The sequence below is a fragment of the Herpailurus yagouaroundi genome, unplaced genomic scaffold (assembly GCF_014898765.1).
Source record: "Herpailurus yagouaroundi ecotype Mexico unplaced genomic scaffold, PumYag 139, whole genome shotgun sequence".
Taxonomy (NCBI): Eukaryota; Metazoa; Chordata; class Mammalia; order Carnivora; family Felidae; genus Herpailurus; species Herpailurus yagouaroundi.
The window spans coordinates 22234229-22256234 of NW_024412394.1; the positions used below are offsets into that span (position 1 = coordinate 22234229).

General features: G+C 36.3%; 1 protein-coding gene across 25 annotated transcripts in view; it reads right to left on the minus strand.

The window, feature by feature from the left end:
- Positions 1–22006, minus strand: part of DST (dystonin) — a 510899-nt gene that overhangs the window by 37160 nt on the left and 451733 nt on the right. For all 25 annotated transcript variants that reach the window (XM_040473816.1, XM_040473833.1, XM_040473814.1 and 22 more), the window contains 11 exons: positions 20223–20441; positions 16378–16581; positions 14957–15188; positions 13846–14072; positions 11800–11922; positions 11568–11669; positions 8835–8936; positions 6758–6931; positions 6269–6424; positions 2382–2579; positions 1905–2033 (listed from right to left, as the gene is read on the minus strand). In XM_040473816.1, the coding sequence (XP_040329750.1) occupies positions 1905–2033; positions 2382–2579; positions 6269–6424; positions 6758–6931; positions 8835–8936; positions 11568–11669; positions 11800–11922; positions 13846–14072; positions 14957–15188; positions 16378–16581; positions 20223–20441 (1866 nt within the window). The remainder of the gene's footprint in view (positions 1–1904; positions 2034–2381; positions 2580–6268; positions 6425–6757; positions 6932–8834; positions 8937–11567; positions 11670–11799; positions 11923–13845; positions 14073–14956; positions 15189–16377; positions 16582–20222; positions 20442–22006) is intronic.

The following is a 22006-nucleotide window of genomic DNA, read 5'->3' on the forward strand; positions in this document are numbered from 1 at the left end:
AAATAAATAAAAAAAAATAAACATGCACTGTCACTCTCTCCCAAAAAAAAAAAAAAACTTTAAAAAAAAAAAAAAATTTAAAAAAAAAAAAAAAAAAAAAAAGAAATGGTGCTATCATTATCAATTCAGTCCAGCATGGTAAAGTTGGTAAGTAACTTTTATGTTATCAAGAAAGGTTTCACTGTGCAGTAACCAATCAGCTCGGTGACCCCGAGGAAGTGATTACCTTCTCTGAGCCTTGTTTTCCTTCTCTGTAACATGGGCTTTCTAAGTCTCACCTCAGACTATGACAGTGGCTATAATAATTTTTGGGACAGTTTATTTCTGTGCTCAGAAGGCACACAACGAATAGAAAGTGAAGGCTCAATACAGTAAGATATTTTAAGTTGATTGTTCGGACTTTGGAATCACAAAAGACAAATTCGGGATACTATGAATATTACTCTCATTTATAACATCTTTAAATCTTTCAACTGGAATGCAATGTGTTTCTTCTACAGAGAATACAAAAAAATTATGAAAACAAATTCAGAATTTAATATCAAAACAAGAGTTACATTCATGTAAAAACTTAAGACCAGTTCTCCACAACACCTGTATGATGGTTACTTCCTATCCAAATCCCCAAATTCAAAATTATTTACAACCAAGTGTGGTTTCAATAAGCTCTCACAACAACATTGGACATCTGATAAAGAATACAGGCTTGGATGTATAATGGCCCATTTCTTTTGCCCAATCCCCAAGCATATCTACTCTTATTTCTCAAGATACTAATTGTCAGCATTTGAATATTAAAAAAAACTTTCTGATGCAAATTCACAAGTATAAAAGAGGATTAGTTTTCAAAATATGAAACAGACTGTTTTATCTTAAAACTTCTAAACCTGAATTATAATGTAAATGAATAGGAAATGCCAATAAATCAAAGTCTAAATTCAATTTGTCAGTCTCCATTTCTGTGAAAGAAAGCCAGAGTCTCAAGTTTCATTATATTTTCCTCTTTTAAGAGTGGACAGTGCCACAGAATCTGGGTGGGAACAGCCTATAGGCACAAAGTTCCCACTGGACAATGAACTAAACAGAAGCCTCCCCTTGTTCACAGCTCGTATAGGTGTGAAGTTGAAGATACAGCCCTATCACCATTAAAACAAACAAACAGGGGTGCCTGGGTAGTTCAGTCGGTTAAGCCTCTGACTCCTGTCTTCGGCTCAGGTCATGATCTCAAAGTCTCCAAGTTTGAGCCCCACCGTGAGGCTCTGCACTGAGGGTGCAAAGCCAGCTTGAGGTTCTGTTTTCCTCTCTCTCTGCCCCTCCCCCATTCTCTCTCTCTCTCTCTCTCTCTCTCTCTCTCACACACACACACACACACACACACACACACACACTCTCTCTCTCTCTCTCTCTGTCTCTCTCACTCACTCAAAATAAATAAACTTAAGAAAGTAAAACAAATAAACAAGTCACTGTTGAACAGAACAAGAATATATTTTCCAGCCTTCCATGAAACTAGACGGGAGTATCATGCTTATAGCAATAATTTTTAAGTCAATTCTGACGGCTTTCGGGATTTTTCTTTTCACTGAAGGTACAACAGTTTATAATTTACACAACGTTTTATTACTATCCATACAAGTTCATCATTTTATGGGGCAAATTAGCTTCTAAAAAATACCTAGACTTCTAGGTACTTCTGGCACACTCATCTCTGAAATAAAGAATAAGTTCTGACTTGAAAAATTTAATCAATAAATGGTGTTTCTAGCACTTACACATAAAGATTTCTGCTGTAAAACTGTATATCCTTTAAACTTTCTCCCACAATTTATTGGTCACCAGGACCCACACAAAATGGTCAGTGTCTTTCTTACTCTGACTAGAGCTGTAGGAAATAATATACTTACCAGGTGGGCATTAAGCTGCTCCCTGGCTGTTTCCGGTAACCCCCCCAGAGGTTTGGAGGCTAACAGATGACGCTCCGTGTCCGTCAGCCACTGCTGCAAATCCTCAATCTCACCATGGAACCCTTTGGCCTGGAGTGATACAGAATTTTAAGTCTGGGCCATAAACACATTGTCACTTTTAAGGAGAAAACAATGTCTGAGGGAGCCTGGCCTGCTAAGCCTCTCTCTGCGTTCTTAACAACAGGCAGGTGCAAGTGGATTTGCCTTGCCTTCTTCATGGTGAGAGCTCTGGCGGATAAGACTATTACACTAAGAGCCAGAGGGCTGCCTTCTCATCTGCTGTGTTCTTTATCCCACTTATTTTTACTCCTCTCCTACGGTACACAAATTAAACAGGGTCTGCAAACCAACGAAAGAATTCCATACTATTTTGTTCTGGAAGGCCATGAAAGGCTGAGAATCTACTCTCTTATTCACCTGGCGCAAGGCACCATCCAGCTGCTGCTTCCTTTGTTCTGTTTTTTCCAAAACATTTTGCCATCGTTGATTTAGAATCTCTAGCTTATTCTGAAGGTTGCTTGCTTCTTCTCCTGCACTTGATGCAATCAGATCATTTCCAGCTTTGTTAACGGCTTCCACTGTGGACTGATGGGCTAGTACATCATTTTGAAGCACCTGAAAATATGAAGAGAACACTATGTTTGCTAGCTCATAACATGTTAATAGTGCTTTTAATGCAACTGTTTTATTTGCTGAAGATAGAACATTTGGAAACAAAACCATCGTCTACAGAAAGTTTTATTTTTTTTTTTAATTTTTTTTTTCAATGTGTATTTATTTTTGGGACAGAGAGAGACAGAGCATGAACGGGGGAGGGGCAGAGACAGAGGGAGACACAGAATCGGAAACAGGCTCCAGGCTCTGAGCCATCAGCCCAGAGCCTGACGCGGGGCTCGAACTCACGGACCGCGAGATGGTGACCTGGCTGAAGTCGGACGCTTAACCGACTGTGCCACCCAGGCGCCCCAACAGAAAGTTTTAATACTAAAAAAGTGTTCAAATGGTGGACTTCTTTTCCCTTAACTTTGCAGCTTTCCTGGATATACCTTTAGTCTACCTCGAAGTGATTATCAAAGAACATTTTGCTAGTTCTTCCCATTAGAATAACCTTATATTGAGGACATTAAGTATCTAGAGATTATAATTAAAAGGTTATGAAAGTTTTCATTTGATTCAAAATCATTTTGATTGAACTTAATTTTCATGTCTTAAGTAAATAACTTGAAAAATATTTTGATTTCTATATATCCATTTTCAAATACAAAATTATTACATTCTTAGATAATGCCATGCTTTACAATTAACACTCTAAGAGGAAAAAAAAAATTACCACAGACTATTCTTCAAGCTTCTCTCATTGGAAAGATGCTACAATTAACTGCTAAGTAGACAGGCATCTTAGGATGCCCTGACAGTAGAGGAAAAGAGATTTCACTGGACAGCAGGAATACTCAAGCCCAGCAATCAAAAGTGTAGCTGTTCCTTTACGAGAAAATGCACATTTGAAGTGTTCACTACAGATTCCAATAAATAACACCTTCCTTATATACAGTGAAAATATCAGAATAGACCAATAATGCTTAAATGTGCTAACATGGGACAAGAATGTTACGTGCAAAAAGCAACCACAAGGCTAAAAAAACCCTGAAATTACACTGAAAAGAATTGCACTTTAAAGAACAAACAGAGCTGGGGCACCTATTTGGGGTGGCTCAGTCAGTTAAGCATCTGACTTCAGCTCAGGTCATGATCTCACAGTCTGTGAGTTCGAGCCCTGAGTCGGGCTCTGTGCTGACAGCTCAGAGCCTAGAGCCTGCTTTGGATTCTGCGTCTCCCTCTCTCTGCCTTTTCCCCAGCTCACACTCTGTCTGTCTCTCTCTCTCAAAAATAAATAAACATTAGAAAAAATTTTTTAAAAAAAGAACAAATAGAGGTTAGGAATAGTTTCAAGAAAACCGCAGTTATGGTTTTGGAAACCAGAAGAAACCTTCCTCTCATGTTAGTAAGGGCCAATGGTAATCTTTCCCTAGATTCACTGACTCAGGGTTAACAACAGGAGAGAAAAGAAACATCATGTATCATCCTACATAAGGCATCCCACATCTGGAGGGAAATCCAGAACAGGGGGATTTTTAGTGAAGAGCACTAATCATCTGTGATAACTGTTTTTCTGACGATATGCACTCACTCTCTGAGGCACCTGTTAAGGAAGTTAAAGGCTATAAAATCAACTGAGGAAACATTCCCTCCCTTCCTCCAGCAACTGTGCTAGTGATTTTAAGCCCTTTAACTTGTGACCTTTGACAAATGGAAGAAGAAGGGAGGACATATCTCTAACTGCTCAAAGGTAGATAAACAGAAATAAAAGATCCCTACCTCATGCCCGGCCAAAATAACTGGATCGTGGTGTCTCACTGTCCCACCTCTACTGGACTCTACAAAAATTCCTGTCACTGATGTATGTTGCATTTAAGGACAACTGCTAAGTTGGAATAAACATATATTTTTTTTATGCAGAGTCAGTCTGACCAGTCATTACTATTCTTAGAAAGGTATAAAATAGACACTAAATAATAAAAAATATTGATACAAAATAGGTCCTAACTGCTGGGCAGTTGGATATGGCTGGGCAATGACCATAAATAAGACAGAACCAGGTAAGAGAGGGAAAGAAATTTAAATTAGGGTACGGTTACTGTGGGGAAAAGTATGAAAGAAGGAAAACTACAGCAAGAATACTAAAAAACTCTTTATCATGATAGTAAAGTGCCAAAAACTCACCTTTCATTTTAAAATGATAAAAATTATTAAACATTTTCTCTTTGATAATCAAGGAAAACTTATTTAAGGTCAGACTTTATGACATAACCTTAGGTAAGATGCCTTATTAATGTGAATGCTCGCTCAAGTTCTATGAAAGACTGGACTGTCAGGATAAACTCCACCAAGCATCACCTTTTATTCATTAAGCCTATTGACTTAAGAGATAGGGAATTTTCTTTTCATCTGAAAAAAAAAAATCATTTATCTCACTTCTCCTGGCCAAGTCAATGGCTTTGGTCATTTGCACAAAGATTCTAACAACTGGGTTTCAGGATTTATTTTTCTAGTCAAATGAACTTTATCGTAATAAACTAGAATTCTGCTCTCAACCCCCCACAAGTTCTGCTCTGATGACCTACCTAGGCTGGATATCATCTAAGCCTTGAAGATGCCTCGGGCTATCAGTTTGGGGCCCACTGTGTTGAGCTCCATGCTTTCCTCCTCCCTAAACTCTCCAGGTTGTACAGAGATAGGGTATTTTCTATTAAGAATTGTCAACCAAGGGCCACAAAGATGACAACAATGGGCACCTGGGTGGCTGAGTCGGTTGAGCATCTGACTCTTGATTTCAGCTCAGATCACGATCTCACTGTCTGTGGGTTGGAGCCCTGCATGGGCCTCTGCACTGACAGTGTGGAGCCTACTTAGGATTCTCTCTCTCCTTCTCTCTCTGCCCCTCCCCTGCTCTCTCTCTGGCTCTCTCTCAAAAATAGTCTAAAATATAAAAAAAAAACTTAAAAAAAAAAGAATTGTCAATCAAGTATCACAAAGATGACAACATAAAGTTGTTGTGTATGTACCTCAAGATATAATTAAAATTTTTAATTTAATTTATTTTTTAATTTAAAGCTATCCATCATGTTCAGGACATATAAAAACCCTTTTAAAGATAATAAATATTGCTTAAAACTAATTCAGAAAGAAAAGTACTAAGACACAGAAAGCCAATGAGAAGTCAGGGAGACACGGAGACTAAAGAACAAACCTCCACAGAGTGAGAGATGCACAGGCAAGCAGAAAGATGTTAGACATGCCAAACACGCAGCAGGTGACACACACATGGCGCTAAGGGCGACCAGAGGAAAAACATACACACAGCCTGCAGCGGAACAACATTTTGAGCCTATGACTTTTTTAGGGTATCCCCAACCACTTTTAAAACTAGGCTATGCCAATCCAGTGACAGGGATAATCAGGGATTTAAACCAATATCTGCCACGCAGCCTGGAAATTTAGCTAGAAGTTTCCCATCCTTGCCGTTTTGGATAACTGCCCTGAACAATGAGGAAAAAAAAATTGTTTATAATCTTTTAAAAAGTGTGTCTTAAGGAGTTTAGCCTTCAGTTACAAATGTCAAATATGAACCTGAGCTATCACCATCAACTTGAAAAATACATAAAGAGGAAACATACCAAAACAAAACTCTGATGACATTAGAAACGCATAGAGAAGAAACACGACACGCAATCACAGCTACATACATGGTGCTTGGCGAGTTCAATTTCAATGGCCTTAGGGTCTCCTCCCACAGGCTTCTGTTCACTCAGCAGGCCCTCAGTGTGTGTCAGCCAGGCAAGCAGCTCATCCAGGGCATGCTGGAACTGGCCCAGTGCTAACAGAGCACCTTCTAGCTTATGCTACAGAAACAGTGGAGAGGAAGAAAATCCATATGAATTCGATATCATGAATGACATACATTTATAAAAATAACAAGAGCAAAAAAGAAAAATCAATTGTTGCACACTGTGTAATTCTGTAAGCATATCCAATGAAGCCCAATTATAACCTACATTTTACATTTGACATTCCTTGTGGTTAAAAATGGCATGTCGAGAAGCAGGAAGAGTTCTAATAAAATAAGAATTTACGTAGGGGCTTCAAAAGTTTATGTGCTTAATCACCTATTTTATTTTTTAATAATGATTTTACCCGAACTTCTCTAACTTCCTAACAAAAGGCTTGGTGTTTACCTGTCTGTTGATAATTCTTTCATCCAGACTATCCCATATCAATTTCAGTTCCATCAATGGGTCTTGAACAGTGTGTTTGTCGCTCTCTTCTGTTACTTTCTTCAGCAAAAGCTCTGCTTGATGATTTAGCCTCTCCATTTCTATCTGTTGTTGGTAGGCTTCTGACTTGAATTGCTATTTTTTAAAAAAGGAGATATACAAGGAAAATGTGTTCTAAATCAAAACTTTAAACAATAAAAATCCTATGGATTCAATATTTATTCTAATTCATATTTACTATGGCCAGGGAGATGAAGAGGAATAAAATCTAACACAAAAGAATTACAAATAAAAAAAGATGAGAGAAATATACTTTCTTTATTCAATGTTTTATAAATGCTGGAAAGATATTTCTATTTATAATTTTGACATCTCACTTTTGTTCTCAATAGTACAAATTTAAGATATTTCCAGGTTAACCTTATTCCAATGCCTATTATATTCAATAAATGAGCTTTGATACACTGACCTATATGAAACCCCCCCCAAAAAATCTCTAAGAAACCCAGATTAATATTTATTTCCTGCTCAAAAACAGTGCATCCACTGAACATTTTATGTTTTCTGTAGCTGTGCTGTGTTCGTTGATACTCAGTTATTCCTATGCCTAACCTACTGCTGACTCAGAATAACATTATTTTTCTCCCAGTGCTCACTAACATGTATTTAATGATCTTGGCTTTGGCAACCAACACAGGTTAGCAAACGGTTGCTTGTAGTAGGAAACTGTCCTTCACAAAATATTTATTTTTTATCTGTAATAGTAAATCATTAAGTAGTACGTTATTAATGACTAAATAGTCCCTTAATTTTTTTCAAACATGAAAATAATAATTAAAAAATAATAACTAAGGTATCATGAACACTTTCTTTGTTCTAACAAACTTATAAAGAAAATAATTTTATTCTCAATTCAAGCTAAGGACACAAAAGTGAGACCAGTTAGAGAACTGTCCCGAGGTCCTTTGGCTAAGTAAGTGAATGCACTGGGATGTAATCTCAAGACAACCGAATCTCAGAGACAGCACTCGTAAGCATCCTGCTGCATGAAAACTACTGAGATATATGCAAATATCAAAAAAAAATGTACACATGTAAATGTACAAAAAGTATATCATGTGCTTACTACATGACCACATAAAGGTAAAGAAAATAAAACACAATCTAATAATGGCAACGGTAGTAATTTCTAAATGAAATATTCTACATCACACATAGAGATGAAAATGCTATAATTTTAAAGCCAGATAATAAATGCATATAAACATCTAGTAGAGTTCATTGAAAATGGCATGATGTCTCTTTGGATGGGGACTTGAAATTAGGAAGGAAACAGCTGATCCCACTTGGATAAATGATCATCAGCACAGAGGAATTCAAAGAGGAAACAGTCCAGCCACTTACACAGCTGGAGATCAAGAACCACGAAAGTAAAAATTACAGAGGAAAGCAGATAGAAAACAATAAACATTTTTACAAAACAAACATTTTGGGAAACACTATTATACCAAGGATGTTTCTTCAGCCTGTTAGACTAAATGGATTACTCTGACCCACTGAAAAAAACAAAAACGTTATATGTGTATCGAGGACAATGATACACCATTGAATAATGAAGTTATAAAAATCCTTACAGTATGAGCTACATGTGTATAAAGTATACACCCACACCCTCCCACCCCCTTCCCCTCTTCAGTGTGTATCTTTCGGCATAAGGATTTCTGAAAGGCTATAGATCAAATCTTAAGAGAAGTTGTATGTAACATTTTTGGGTAGCTTTTAAAAAGCCACCTTTTTGGTTATCATTTTCTGACTTTTCTATAATGATTAGGTATTGATTTAATAAGAAGAAAACTAGTATTTTGTATCATTTAATGAGAACTTATATGCTGCTTATTATGTAATTATGCTATATTAAACCAGTTTCACAATCAAAATGTTAATACTTTAGCTATGTAAAATAAATTTGTGTCAAGAGTCCCATGAATAAAGAACATAAAAATACAATCTCTGATAAATTAATGAACCGCACGCATACCTTTAGCTCTTCAATCTGCTGCTTGACAGTTTCAAGATCTGTTCCAATTGGTGACATTGAAGCTAATTTACCACCTGCAATATCTACCCAGTCAAATATTGCCTGAAAAACACATTAGCCCATGAGTTATTAGTACATCTGAAATTGCTATAACATCCCAAGTGCTACAGAAAAGTACAATCATAAATCTATACAGATATTATGGAATGAGCTTATTTTACAAATTAAGATGGTTCACCTAAATAAGTAAAAGAAACAATATGATGAAAAAGTTGTCCCAAATATGTAATAGATAGAACCTTCAATTCTGGATCCAACTTTGCAAAGGAAATTCTTTTCTGAATGGAATCTTAGAATATTAACAACTGTCAAAAAAGTGCATTTGAAAAAGTTTTATAAATTCAATCACATGAAATAGACATAAGAAAGCATAGAGAATTCTAAGAGGAAGATTATGTAAATATATTGAAAGAAAAAGATTTCAAAGCCATCTGTTTTTTCCAATAAAGCAAGAAGTTTATTGTTTACCACTTGAGTAAAATATTTGGCCCAGCTAAAGCCTTACACGTTATTTAGATTAGCATAAAAATCCTGCACATACCACAATTAATATTATGACCATGATTCTGAATTACAACATAGACTACAGAATCTATTTTTCCTGTTCTTTTTATGTAATATAAACATTTTAGGAAGGCACAACTCACATTTCTTTCAGATACTGAATGCACAAAATTATTCTGGACTTTAATGAAGTTGCCAGACCATATAGTAGGAGGAAGAATCTTGGAAACTATCTGTTATTTTCATTTATCATTAATAAACCCAATAACTTAAGCAGTAACCTGTGAAATTTAATATATATATATACACACACACATAAATATATGTATTTATGTATATATATTTAATATATATTTAATATTTAATAAATATATATTTAATAAATATATAAATATATATTTAATGAGAACTTATAAGCGGCTTATTATGTAATTATGCTATTAAACCAGTTTCACAATCAAAATGTTAATACTTCAGTTATGTAAAATAAATTTGTGTCAAGAGTCGCATGAATAAAGAACATAAAAATACAATCTCCGATAAATTAATGAACCCCACGCATACCTTTAGCTCTTCAATTAATAAAAACATATATATATATATATATATTTTTTTTTTACTTTACAGTCAAACCCTGAAATGCCTAGAGCTTCTGGACCTTTCAACATCTCATTCTAGCCAATCTTAGCTATTTAATAAATCAAGTGGCCCTTCATTCCCACAGATGATGCTCCTGACCTATAATGGGCCTTGTCTATCTAGCAGGGGTAATGAGAGAGTAAAAGTTAAGGTGCCCCAGGGCACCTGGGTAGCTTGGCTGGTTAAGCCTCCCTCTTGATTTCATGCTCAGGTCATGATCTCATGGTTCGCGGATTTGTGCCCCACATCAGGCTCTGCAATGACGGCATGGAGCCTGCTTGGGATTCTCTGTGTCCCTTTCTCTCTCTGCCCTCCCCCCACTTGCATTCCCCCTCCCTCTCTCTCTGTCTCTCAAAAACAAATAAACAAACATTAAAATTTTTAAAAAAGGAAAGTCATAGAGCCTAGCCAGGGACCTCTGTGGCTAATGGCTCCTGAGGTCAAAAGGCTGCAAATGGTGGCAGTGCCATCTCCTGCCACGGAAGAGGGCACAACTCAGTCATTTATTAATAATACATACAAATCATGACCTGCTTCCACAAACTGAGGGCTGGAGCCTGATTAGTTAGTTCCTGGCCACTGAAACCTAACCAATCATTTAACTCTTCGGTTAAAAAGTCGGGGAAGGAGGAAAGTTATATAAGATATTATTTGTGGTGAATTTTTTCATATATTTCCAAAGTTCAAAACACTTTCAACTGGCATGAAGCCTGGCTTCTGATATTTACTTTTACAAATATAGAAATGGAATGGCATAATAAAAAGGAAAAGATGTTCTCATCTGAGCTTTAAAAATAATATTCACTTGGTGTTATGGAAATACTCAGAAGGGCTTTTTCCATACAGTAGGAGGGTTGACAGATTCAACACTGGCCAGCCTGTTAGGAAATGGAATAAAGCTGAAGAAGGTAAGGAGAGAAATGTCCCTGAGCTGGCCTCCACCAACAAGACAATTTTTCATATGAAAAGGGAAACTTTAAAACATGGTTAATAAACTGAATGAGAACCGTTAAGGGGTGTGAAAAACAACCGTGAAAAGGAATTACGTGGATGGAAAGGAAGAAAAACATTTTACACAACAGATTATGACCTAATGAAACAGAAATCTATTTTAGTTCAACGGGGAACACTGGCTTCAAATCAAATCTCTTTTACTTCTGACTTTAGTTAAACTCAGGGATATTTTTAGATAGTGTTTACTCCTTTCATCTTACTCCACTCAACTTTAGAAGAGAACTCCGATTCAGCTCTCATTTCACTGTCTGGTGTGGAACCATTAACATTTTCGAAAAATCAAAATTTTTCTTTTCAAAGTAAATTTCACTGTGTGTATAAAAATGTAGTGAGATGTGTGCCTAAATGTACACATCTATCCAGTGTCAGAAATACCTTCCAAACGGCAAAACATGCACTGAAGTAGGTGAGCCTACTGCACACGTATCTGCGGTGCTGGGGTGGTGTCAATGTGTAAATCCGCATGCGTCAGTCAGCCCGATTCTCCTGCCAGGAGACACGCCGCAACGCCCTTACCTGTAGGCCATCCTGGTACTGAACGGCAGCCTGCATTGCCTCCTCAAGTTTGTCCACCCGGTCTTTCCAAGCCTTATTCAGAGAATCCCAGGCTGAATTTAACTACAATATAAATATCAGAACTCTTTTAGTGTCATTTATTAAGTTTGCAACTATTTCTTCCAAATGTGCTTTAAACAAAATCTTTTTTAAAAAAGCATTTTGATGAGAGTAGGAAATACACTAGCTGTACCTCATCTATACTCTTCTTGACAATGGGTTTATCAGGTTCCCCACATGCAGCAATGAGTTCAGAACCCAGGTTGACAACTATATCCAGCTCTTCCTGTAGTCCATCAATTTCTTCCTTAATGGCCTAGAATAAGAAATGACAGCCTGAGAGTTTTAAGCAAAAACACACGGGAACTAAAAAGATGGACACAGAGACATTAATTAGAGTTATTTCTAGGAAGTGGGATTATGATCAATTTTATTTTCTTCTTCTTTTCTAACTTTCTGCGATCAATTTTTGAATAAGAAAGAAGAAATATTTTAAAGAAAAACAGCATCCTTTGTAATAAACATGTTTTATTCTAAAAACAATATTTAAAGAATTAATTCTACATAACAAATACCAGAACAAGCTCCTTTAAATATCAATAACAATGAAAAGTGTAGAGATATATTTTGATTTTGAAACAAAATAGTTTGGGCAATATACATTTATATTTTTCTTTTTTTTTTTTGAAGTTTTTTAAAATCTATTTTGAGAGAAAAGAGAGAGCATGAGCAGGGGAGAGGCAGAGAGAGGGAGAGAGAGAGAGAGAGAGAATTCCAAGCAGGCCCTGTACTGTCAGTGCAGAGCCAGATGTGAGGCTCGAACTCATGAACCTGGGTTCATGAGTTGAACTGCAATCAGGAGTCAGACACTCAAGTGAGCAAGCCACCCAGATGCCCTGGCAATATACATTTAAAATAGAGGTTGAGTAATCTACAACAACAACAACAACAACAACAACAACAACAACAAATCTAAAGTACTCCTATCCCTATGCACACAACCAAACCAAACTTGCAGACACTGAGAACAGATAAGGTGGTTGCCAGAGGCAGGGGATGTGGGTGGGAGAAATGGGTGAAGGGGGTCAAAAGGTATAAACTTCCACTGGCTAAAAAAGAAGTCATGGGAAGCAATGTATAGCTTGGTAACTGTAGTTAATAATACCGCATTGTATATTTTAAAGTTGTTAAGAATAGAACTTAAAAAAGCAAAAGTAAAGCACAAGTTCAAAAACTTCCAACAAATTAACAATGTTAGTAGATTTAAGATAATCTAGCTTATTATGTCATTTCCCTAGGACTTATAAACTACAAAAAAAAAATAGGAGAAAAATGCAGTGTACTACTTTTGCTTTAATCTTCTTGGTTAAATATATTTATTCACTCAAGAAACATTTAATAAGCGTAAACCAAGCCCAAACTAGGCATTGGGGATATAAATAAAAATAGGGCTATTCCACTCAAGGGGATCAAAGTCCATTAGGAAAAAGAGAGATATAATCAATAAGTTATACTATGTGTAGAGTCCTTTGCATGAGGACAGCATTATGAGAACACAGACAAACTTTCCTAAGTATGCAAGAAAAGATTTTTCATGAAGGCTTGCAACCCAAATGACCCTTGAAGTTTGAGTGGGATTTGCCAGAAGAGTGGTAGGAACATACGAGGGTGAGGTAACTAATCCGCAAAGATAACAGAGACTAGAAAGAGCACACCGCAGTGTCAGGGGAAGCCACTTTCTAATAAAGGAGCAGCACTCAACCAAATGGCTTTGAGAACACAGGCATGGGCTATGCTGGGATGTAAAAGGCCAGGACACTACTATCGGGTGTCTGGATTTCATTCTGTAGGCAGTGGATGCCTCCGAGTGGTTTTGAGTAGCGATACGGTAAGAGTAGATCTAGAGAGAGGACAAGGTTGGAAGTCGGGCAAGGAAAAAGACTCTGCAGGTAGGGATACCACTATGGATTACTTCAGAAGCCAAAAACGGAGGGAACAAGGGCCTGAAATAAGGCAGGAGGAGTGGAGATGAAGGGAAACTTTAAAAATACATACTCTCTCAGTGAAATATGTGGGTATAATCTATTTCTTATTATATCACTATGCATTCTACTTTTGGAACCAAATATAAACTGTAATAGAGTAATTCCAAATATTTACCAAGGGAATCCAGGTTTCATTACAACTTCCTTTTTTTTTTTTTTTTTTTTTTTTACTTTAAAGGAGATTTTCTGCTTACCTCTGCTGCTTCTTGCTGCTGTTTTACTACTGAGGGATCAATTCCAGGATCCTCCAGATCCCGGATGAAATCTTGTGTGTCTTTAGTGGTTACGACCAATGACATGTGATCACACCAGAACTTCTCTGCTAATTCCATTACATCCAGTAGTTTGGCTTCCCTTTCTTCCACAAGTGTGTGTATGTTCTCCCAAATGAAAACCATTTGGTCAAGCTTATCCTGAACAGCTATGGCACAAAATAGTATCAAAAAGGCAATATGTTAGCCTCATTTAAGCAATAAAGCAGAATGTTTTAGTTTACACAGAAACAGTGATTCAATTTGCTAAGTATCTAAAACTGGACCCAATTTTAGTTGACCACAGTCTAGTGAGTATCACTAGGCCCAATATAGCATATTCTAGACAAATGCAAGCTCTCAGGGTATCCTACTCCTCCTGAACCAAGGCTCTTTCTGACAAAAGTAGACACTCAAGGGTAAGTGAGCTCAGACCAGACCTAAGTTTACCAAGTTTGAAGTTCACCAAGGCTGACCTTCATTCCAAAGAAAATGAAATAACCACTTAAGCTCTCCAAATCAAAAATACTGATGTCTGTTCAGTCTCAGGAATATAACAATGTAGGATATGTATTTTGGGCTTGTTTCTAGAGTAACCTTATAAACTTCCACTAATCCATGTATGTACTCTTCCTTTTGACCCCCAGCTCTTATCTTTAAGATGGCTGGCTAAGGTCGTGGTTGCCATTTCTGTGGCTACAGGATACCCAGTCTGTTGTACGCATTATAAAAAGTAGTGTGTAATTAGTAATGAGAAAAAAAAAAAAACAAAACCTAGATTTGTCCCTTAGCACCATGCTTTAAAAAACTGGTTTAGAAGTCCCAAAGAACACATGGCTTTTGCATAATGGCACACTTTGTAACACAGAAAAACATTAACAAGGGATTTTTGTACATAGCTCTTCAACCCCAATGGTAGTACCTTTTCTAAACTCTGGCATTTTGTTATGCAATTGGACCGTCTGTAAACACCAGGACAATTCTAAATGTTTAGAATTATTTAGAATTATTTTAAAGGTAAAGTTCAGTTGTTTCCTTATTCTGAAATTATTACCTTTGGCAGATATGTCTTTGTCAGTGCCCTCAGATCTCGCAATCATTTCCTCTCCCCGCTTTTTAAGTGTTTCATACAATGGTTGTAGCTTCTCCATGTCTACTGACACATTCTTATTCTCACTGATCTGCTCCTTAATCTTCTCTACCTCAGCTGAGATCGAAGGCGGCTGCCTCAAACGCTCCACGATGCGTTCCAGGCTCTCAAGGATCTGGTCTATCTTGTCGTGGAACTAGAAGTGAATCAAAGGGGTCATTTATGGGGAAAAGACCTGTGATATCAAATGTCATATTTAAATGAAAACAAAAAAAAAACCCATATAGTTAATGTCACAATCAAGAATTAAATCTCAGCTACTTTGTTAACATATCTACCCAAATGAGTGTATTCGTTAAGAAACAGTATACGTTAAAAAAAGAAAGAAACAGCATAGGTTAATATATAATTGGACTAGCTGACATCAGCATTTTACCTGTTGCCTCATTTTATCATAATTCAAATTAATTTTAAAAATTAAGCCCAATAAGCTCTGTGTTTTTCTATCAAAACTGTTTTATTCATCTATACTCATTATTTTGACATCCTAAAAATGTTATATTATTAAATGTAAGATTCAAGAATTTTTTATTAGAATACATGAATTTCTTAAGTTCTAAATTTTCTGAATTGAAAAATGTTAAAAAATGAGACCAAACAAAAACCTCCCTGACAGAACAGAAGTTTGAGCTCCATTCATGGTCAAACACATAATCAGATTCATGAAAGAATTTTAAAATTTTGTTTGCAAAGGTACCATGGGCAATAAAGCAAAGTCATAAAACCTTGTTCAGTCATGGATTTTACACTCTCCTCAGTTTTAAAAGAATCATCATTCAGGATTATGAAAAATGGCCCACTCCACTGTCAGTGTATATAATAACAAAAGCCCAACTGTGCAGATGGAAAATCTGTAGGTAATTTCCAATTCAACTTCTTGAAAACAGGTATTTTCAAAAAAAGAAAAACATGAATTTCCAACTCTATATTGTTTCCTTCTAATTCAGTCTACACAGTCTTTCTTCTTATTGCCTTCATGGGAGTGTCTCATTAATAATGATAATAGCACTTTTCTTTTAGCTCTCCCAGTGGCAAATATTCCATTCTACTTTAGATGGACACTTAATTAAGTATTTGAACAGTGATGTCAGTTGTATGTTTTTTAAGGCATTGAAAATTATATTGTATTGTATCTGCAAGCAGGCAGAGAGAAATATAAGGATTGGACCGAGCAAATACCCCTTTTGAGAGGCAAAAACATCAGTACTCAGATTTAATGTAGTGAAATAATTCTGGTTCAAATTTAATCAGGAGATCCAAGAAAATGTTTTTCCATGCTCTGCCATTTAAATGAACTCAGTCATATTTCTGGTATAAATGATTACCTGAGTAGATTGAGAAATAGCTTCATCCAATGCCACGGCTCGCTTTTTGACATCTTCTTTAATTTGACTGTAAAGGGTGTCAGCTGCCACGTACTTCTCTTGGATAGAAAAGCCTTCCCCTGGGCTCAATTCCAGTAACTGTGGCCCAGTTTTGTTCATCTTATCTATATGAGGCTTGTGTTCGGCTATCAACTCTCGCAGTTGCTATAACAAACCAAACAGCTTCTCAGTATCTCAGGGTCACACTTCCATATTACAGCTGTCTACATGCCCAATGCATCCAGCTGGCAAGAAACTGCAAACACCCTTCCCATCACAAGGCATTTAACACAGGACGGCTCATACTGTTCCTTGCCAGCAAGAGATGCCCCTGACACAAAGAATAAACAATAGTCTGGTCACGTCAAAGTCTCTTTAAGGGTACGTACAAAACTGCTCGTTGAGTGAAATAATGAATCCCAGTTCATTATGCATTTCCTATCAAGAGCAGTACACACTCTGACAAGGGTCATATTACATAAAGAATTATGAACTCACTATGTCCCCAACCTATAGAGATTAAGCCATAACTCTCGGTGTCCCTTTCTGTACACTCATGATATATGCAAAAATTCTTTAAAAGGGAAGAAGGAAGGGAAGGAAAGAAAAGGAAAGAAGTTCAGCAGAAGGCAGACATAATGACAAGAGAAAAAGTTAAGAGGATATAAGGCCATAAGGCATTGTAGTTATGTATATATTTAAACCAATATAAAATGTGTATATATAGGTTACATTACATATACCTAAGTATGACTCCATTATATGTATATATGTGATACCTATAATATACACATATGAATAAATCCATCTGTATTTTAAAACGTTAAAGGCTACAGGGTAATCAATCTATCAGACATGTCTGTATACTGAGCATTATTGGTAAGGTGTGTTTAAAGAAAAATATATGACACATGAAATATCTTGCATAATGTCATCTAATCAAGAGATACAATGATATTTATGCCAATAAGTGGGTGTGTAATGGAGCCCCATTCCTTCTAGGAAGACAAATAAATCTAGAATATCTATACTCCATAGAACCCAGAGCCTCCACTGAGCAGTGGTTCATAGACCAGATCCAAAGCTACATCCATCTTTGCTTCCAGGTCTCTCTTAGGCTAGCCTCCCTGCAGCATTGAGGAGCCTTCCATATGTACCACAGTAGTGATCAGGATCCTTAATCAGAAGCTTCTTGTCCTCACCAGAAGGTTTATCTCCAAATTATTTGCTACCTAGCCCCTAACAAAAACTTCTCTGAGAGAAATTATATTCAGGAAAGACAGTCTAGAGAAAAGCTACCAATCTTCTCCTGTAAACATTTTAATTTCTATCATTCATCAAGAAGAATCGCCAAGATAGCCACATATCTAGATACTTATTGAAAGTACTCACTAAAATCAGTCATATAAATTATTTTGAAAATTATTAAGGAAATTGGCATATCATTAACAATGATGTCTTTTTTTCAAGGTTTAAATCCTTTATTTTATTTATTTTTAATTTTATTTTTTATTTTTTAAAATTTACAATGATGTATTTTTGAATACAATGCTATTTTTGAAGTTTTTCTGAATATGGTCTCCAAACTCTTAAAAAACAGCTAAATAGACATAAATTCCGTTAAAAGAAAAAGAAGGGGTTGGTCCTAATCTAACATGCTGCTCATAAGGATGTCTGTGATCTAGCTCCTGAGTGGTCCAGGCTGAGATTTTCTTATTCTTGTTTCATATTATGAGATCATCTATTCATGCTGCCTTAAGGAATGGAGGTAATAATGGTAGTAACAGCTAATAAACAATCTCACAAAAAAGCAATGTGTTACATTACAAAAAAGCAATGGTTTCAGTACTCTACAAGGCATGTTGGTAAATCAAATTTACACTCTGAGTTATCAAGAGACTCTCAGGTAAAATGAGAGATCTCTGCTGAGATGTCCCCAGTTGCCTAGCATGTAGGTAGATCTCATTTGTGTAGCACCACTGTGAAACTCCTTAGTTTGGGAAGTACTGAGATGACCCTTTTTCAGACCATTCCTTTTTTAAACATCTGGTACTACCAGATGCCTACTTGGGTGTGTGTGTGTGGAGAAAGGGCCCAACGGGTGATGTCTTCTGCCTCATATGTAACAAAATGATTCTTGGCAACATACTGTCATAAGGGTCGAGTCACGATGGAGATAATGAGTGTGACCTCAATGTATCTACCATACAATAACTGGTTCTTGGAGCCATTTTTCATTCCTGATCAGAATGAACTAGAAGATCTTCCCAAACAAATACAGCAGAGGATAAGGTTGTGGAGCTGCAGAAGAAAGGCTGTAAATATTATGAATAATTTAGTTGAATAATTTGAAGACTCAGCTACAAAGTTTTGTAGTTCCTTTATACATAAAACTGTACATTTGAGAGCTGAAAGATTATGCTAAAAAGAGAAAATTAATTCCACTTTGAAATTCAGTAATAATTCAATAATAATCTCATTCCATTATTTGATGTTATGACAGAAACACAGCTGCTCAAATCTCACCTCAGAATTGAAGAAATCCACGTTAACATTTTATATTAAAACTTATTCAGTGGATAGGCATCAGGATTTCTGCCATGAATACCACATTTATACCACAATTAAATTCAATTCTACATAATTTCTAGGTCTTTCTCCTGCTGCTTTAGATAGAACTTAAAATTTCCATTTTGCATTAAAGTGTTGACTAAAGCCCTTCTAAACAAACGCTTAGGGATATTCTTCAGTGCCAGTACATTAAAAAAGTAAACAAACAAAATAAGGGTGGCACATTCTTCAAACAATGATGTAATACACCACTGAGTTAAACTCTTCCTGTGTGTGCGCACACACACATGCACGCACTTGCACACACACGATTAATCTCAGAGTACATCTTGTATAGATCTGGGAGACAGCAACTAGGTTCACACATCCATGACAGCAACAACTCCAGAGTTTTTCTGACAGTCTTGAACCCTCTCTCTCATTCAAACCCTTGCAAAATTTTAAGCCATGTTAATATTTAAGTAGCTGCTGAAATGAGGGCTTCATAATGCCATTTTATTTATGTTTAAAACATGATATATTTGTAGATGTAAATATACTCTCTAGCTTAATCGTATACGCTTATAGGAGCAAAAACAAACATCAATAGAGTTCCATGCACATAAGGTTAAAAAAAAATGGGGAAACAACTTGTCTTTGCACCTTTAGCATTCTCCCTTCTCACTGACTTAGCTTTTACATTATTTGTGTTTTGACACGCTGTCATATTGTCAATTTCCTCCAAGCTCAATGGCCTTGTCTGTATGATGCCACTTTGATGTATTTCTACTATTTGCTTATATTCTAGATGTCTCCAACCAATACATATTAAGTATAAAACTTAGTCGACATATGTAAATTAAAAGCAATTCAACATGCATCAATTCAAAGTACTTCAAAAAGCTTATTTCGCTAACATTTAAAAATGAGCACTTTGCTTTTGCACCAGGATGGCTTATACTTCATACTATTCTAGGAAAGCTGGGATGTAATTAATGACATACACAATGTGGCCTCCCCACATGAGTCTTTCTCACTGTAACCCTGGAAAACAGGTGAGCAATATGAGGTAAGCAACTGTGCAGACCAGAATACAATATTGCTAAAACCCCCCAAAATAATGTAAAACATCTAACTGCATTTAAAAAACACCATCCCATGGCTCACTTTGGCAGCACATATACTAGAAAAACAGCATAACCATCGTGGTTCTCTTTCAATGGGGAATACAACATTCTCTTTAATCCCCAGCTTACCCGGTGCTCTTCCTGCTGTTGTCTTAGAGTTTCATATTCGAGGGCTGGGGCAGGAAGCTGAGAGATGATTCTTTGTGTTTCTGTCAGCCATGGCCAAAGTTCTTCATATGTTTCCCAGAACTGGTTAACCAGGGACTGTGCTCGTTCTAGCTGTAGATACCTCTCTGAGTTTACCTGGCAGATGGCATCATAGTTCTTCAACACCTTGTCCAGTTTTTTCTAGAAAATAAGATAATGAAATATGCTTAGCTGGCTAAACAGGCCAAACAGCACATATACTCCAGAATGTTTTTTCTAGCACTATATGCTTAGTGCAAAGCAGGCACTCACAGATGTATGTTAAACGAAAAAAATCATTAAAACCTATTTAGATTAGGGGCGCCTGGGTGGCTCAGTTGGTTAATCATCCAACTCTTGACTTCGGCTCAGGTCATAATCTCCCAGTTCGTGAGATGGAGCCCTGCATCAGGCTCTGTGCTAACAGTGTGGAGCCGCTTGGGATTCTGTCTTTCCCTCTCTCTGCTCCTCCCCTGCTCACATGCTCATGCTCTTGCTCTCTCTCAATAATAAATAAATTAAAAATTTTAAAACGTATTTAGATTGTAACTATTTCTATGTATAAACATTCATTTTAAATTTAAAAAGACCCTTTGGGGGCTCCTCGCTGGCTTGGTCAGTATAGCATCTGACTCCTCATCTCGGGGTTGTAAGTTGGAGCCTAGCGTTGAATGTAGAGATTACTTAAAAATAAAATCTTAAAAAGAAAAATAAAGATCCTTCAGGTTCATCCATATTTTTGCACAAGGCACGATTTCCTTCCTTTTTAAGGCTGAATAATAATCCCTTCTATGCTAATGTTGTATCTTACCACAACAAAAAAACCTTTCACATATATATGTAAAAAATAGCAAAAATGTGGAACCATAAAAGTACAACTGGAGATCAAGATATATCCACACAACAGGTTTTTATATTATCATCAAAAATCATGGGATTTAATGACAGAGAACAAGCACCCCTCCTCCCCCCATCAGAAATATTAGGTGACAAAACCCAAAATATGAATAAACAGACTCAGGTTTTTATGAAAAAGACAATGAGCTCTCCAAACATAATAAGCCAAATTCTTCAACTATCCTTCTAGGTCTTATAGGCTTTCTGGGCTAGAAAACAAGTCTCATATGAGTCTAGAGACATTAACATTACTTTCTGGCCAAAAGTAAAGACTCCCTCTCACAAGTGAAGTTATAAGAGGAATTGCTAGCAAAATTAATTGCATATATTAGAATCAGAGTAGAACATTATACTATACACTGTATTTTATGGGGTGATCATAGTGATCTAGATTATGGTATAAATTTACATCATAAACTAATAGCAGAAGATAAAGCACAACAGGAATCTAATAAACCCAGAATGACACAGAAAATATTTCATGATGATCTCTATTTTTCATGTCAGTCTTTATAAAAATAATAAAGGGAAGATTAAATTATAAATAAGTAAATTGCCAGAATAAATAAAAGTAGTATCAATATACAGTTACATTCTATTACTTTGTCCACGGTACACCTTGAAACCAATGCATACTATTTAAAGAGTAATCTTAGGCATAGACATTTGCATATTTTTTTTTTTTTTGCTATGGGATAGTTTCCTATCAGAATCATTAGTATACATTAATTTCTTTAGTCTGCTGAGATGTCTGAATGTGAACTGAACATTTTTACTTGTGACTGGTTTTCCATCAATTTAAAGGATCATTAGAAGTCTAGAAACCAGAT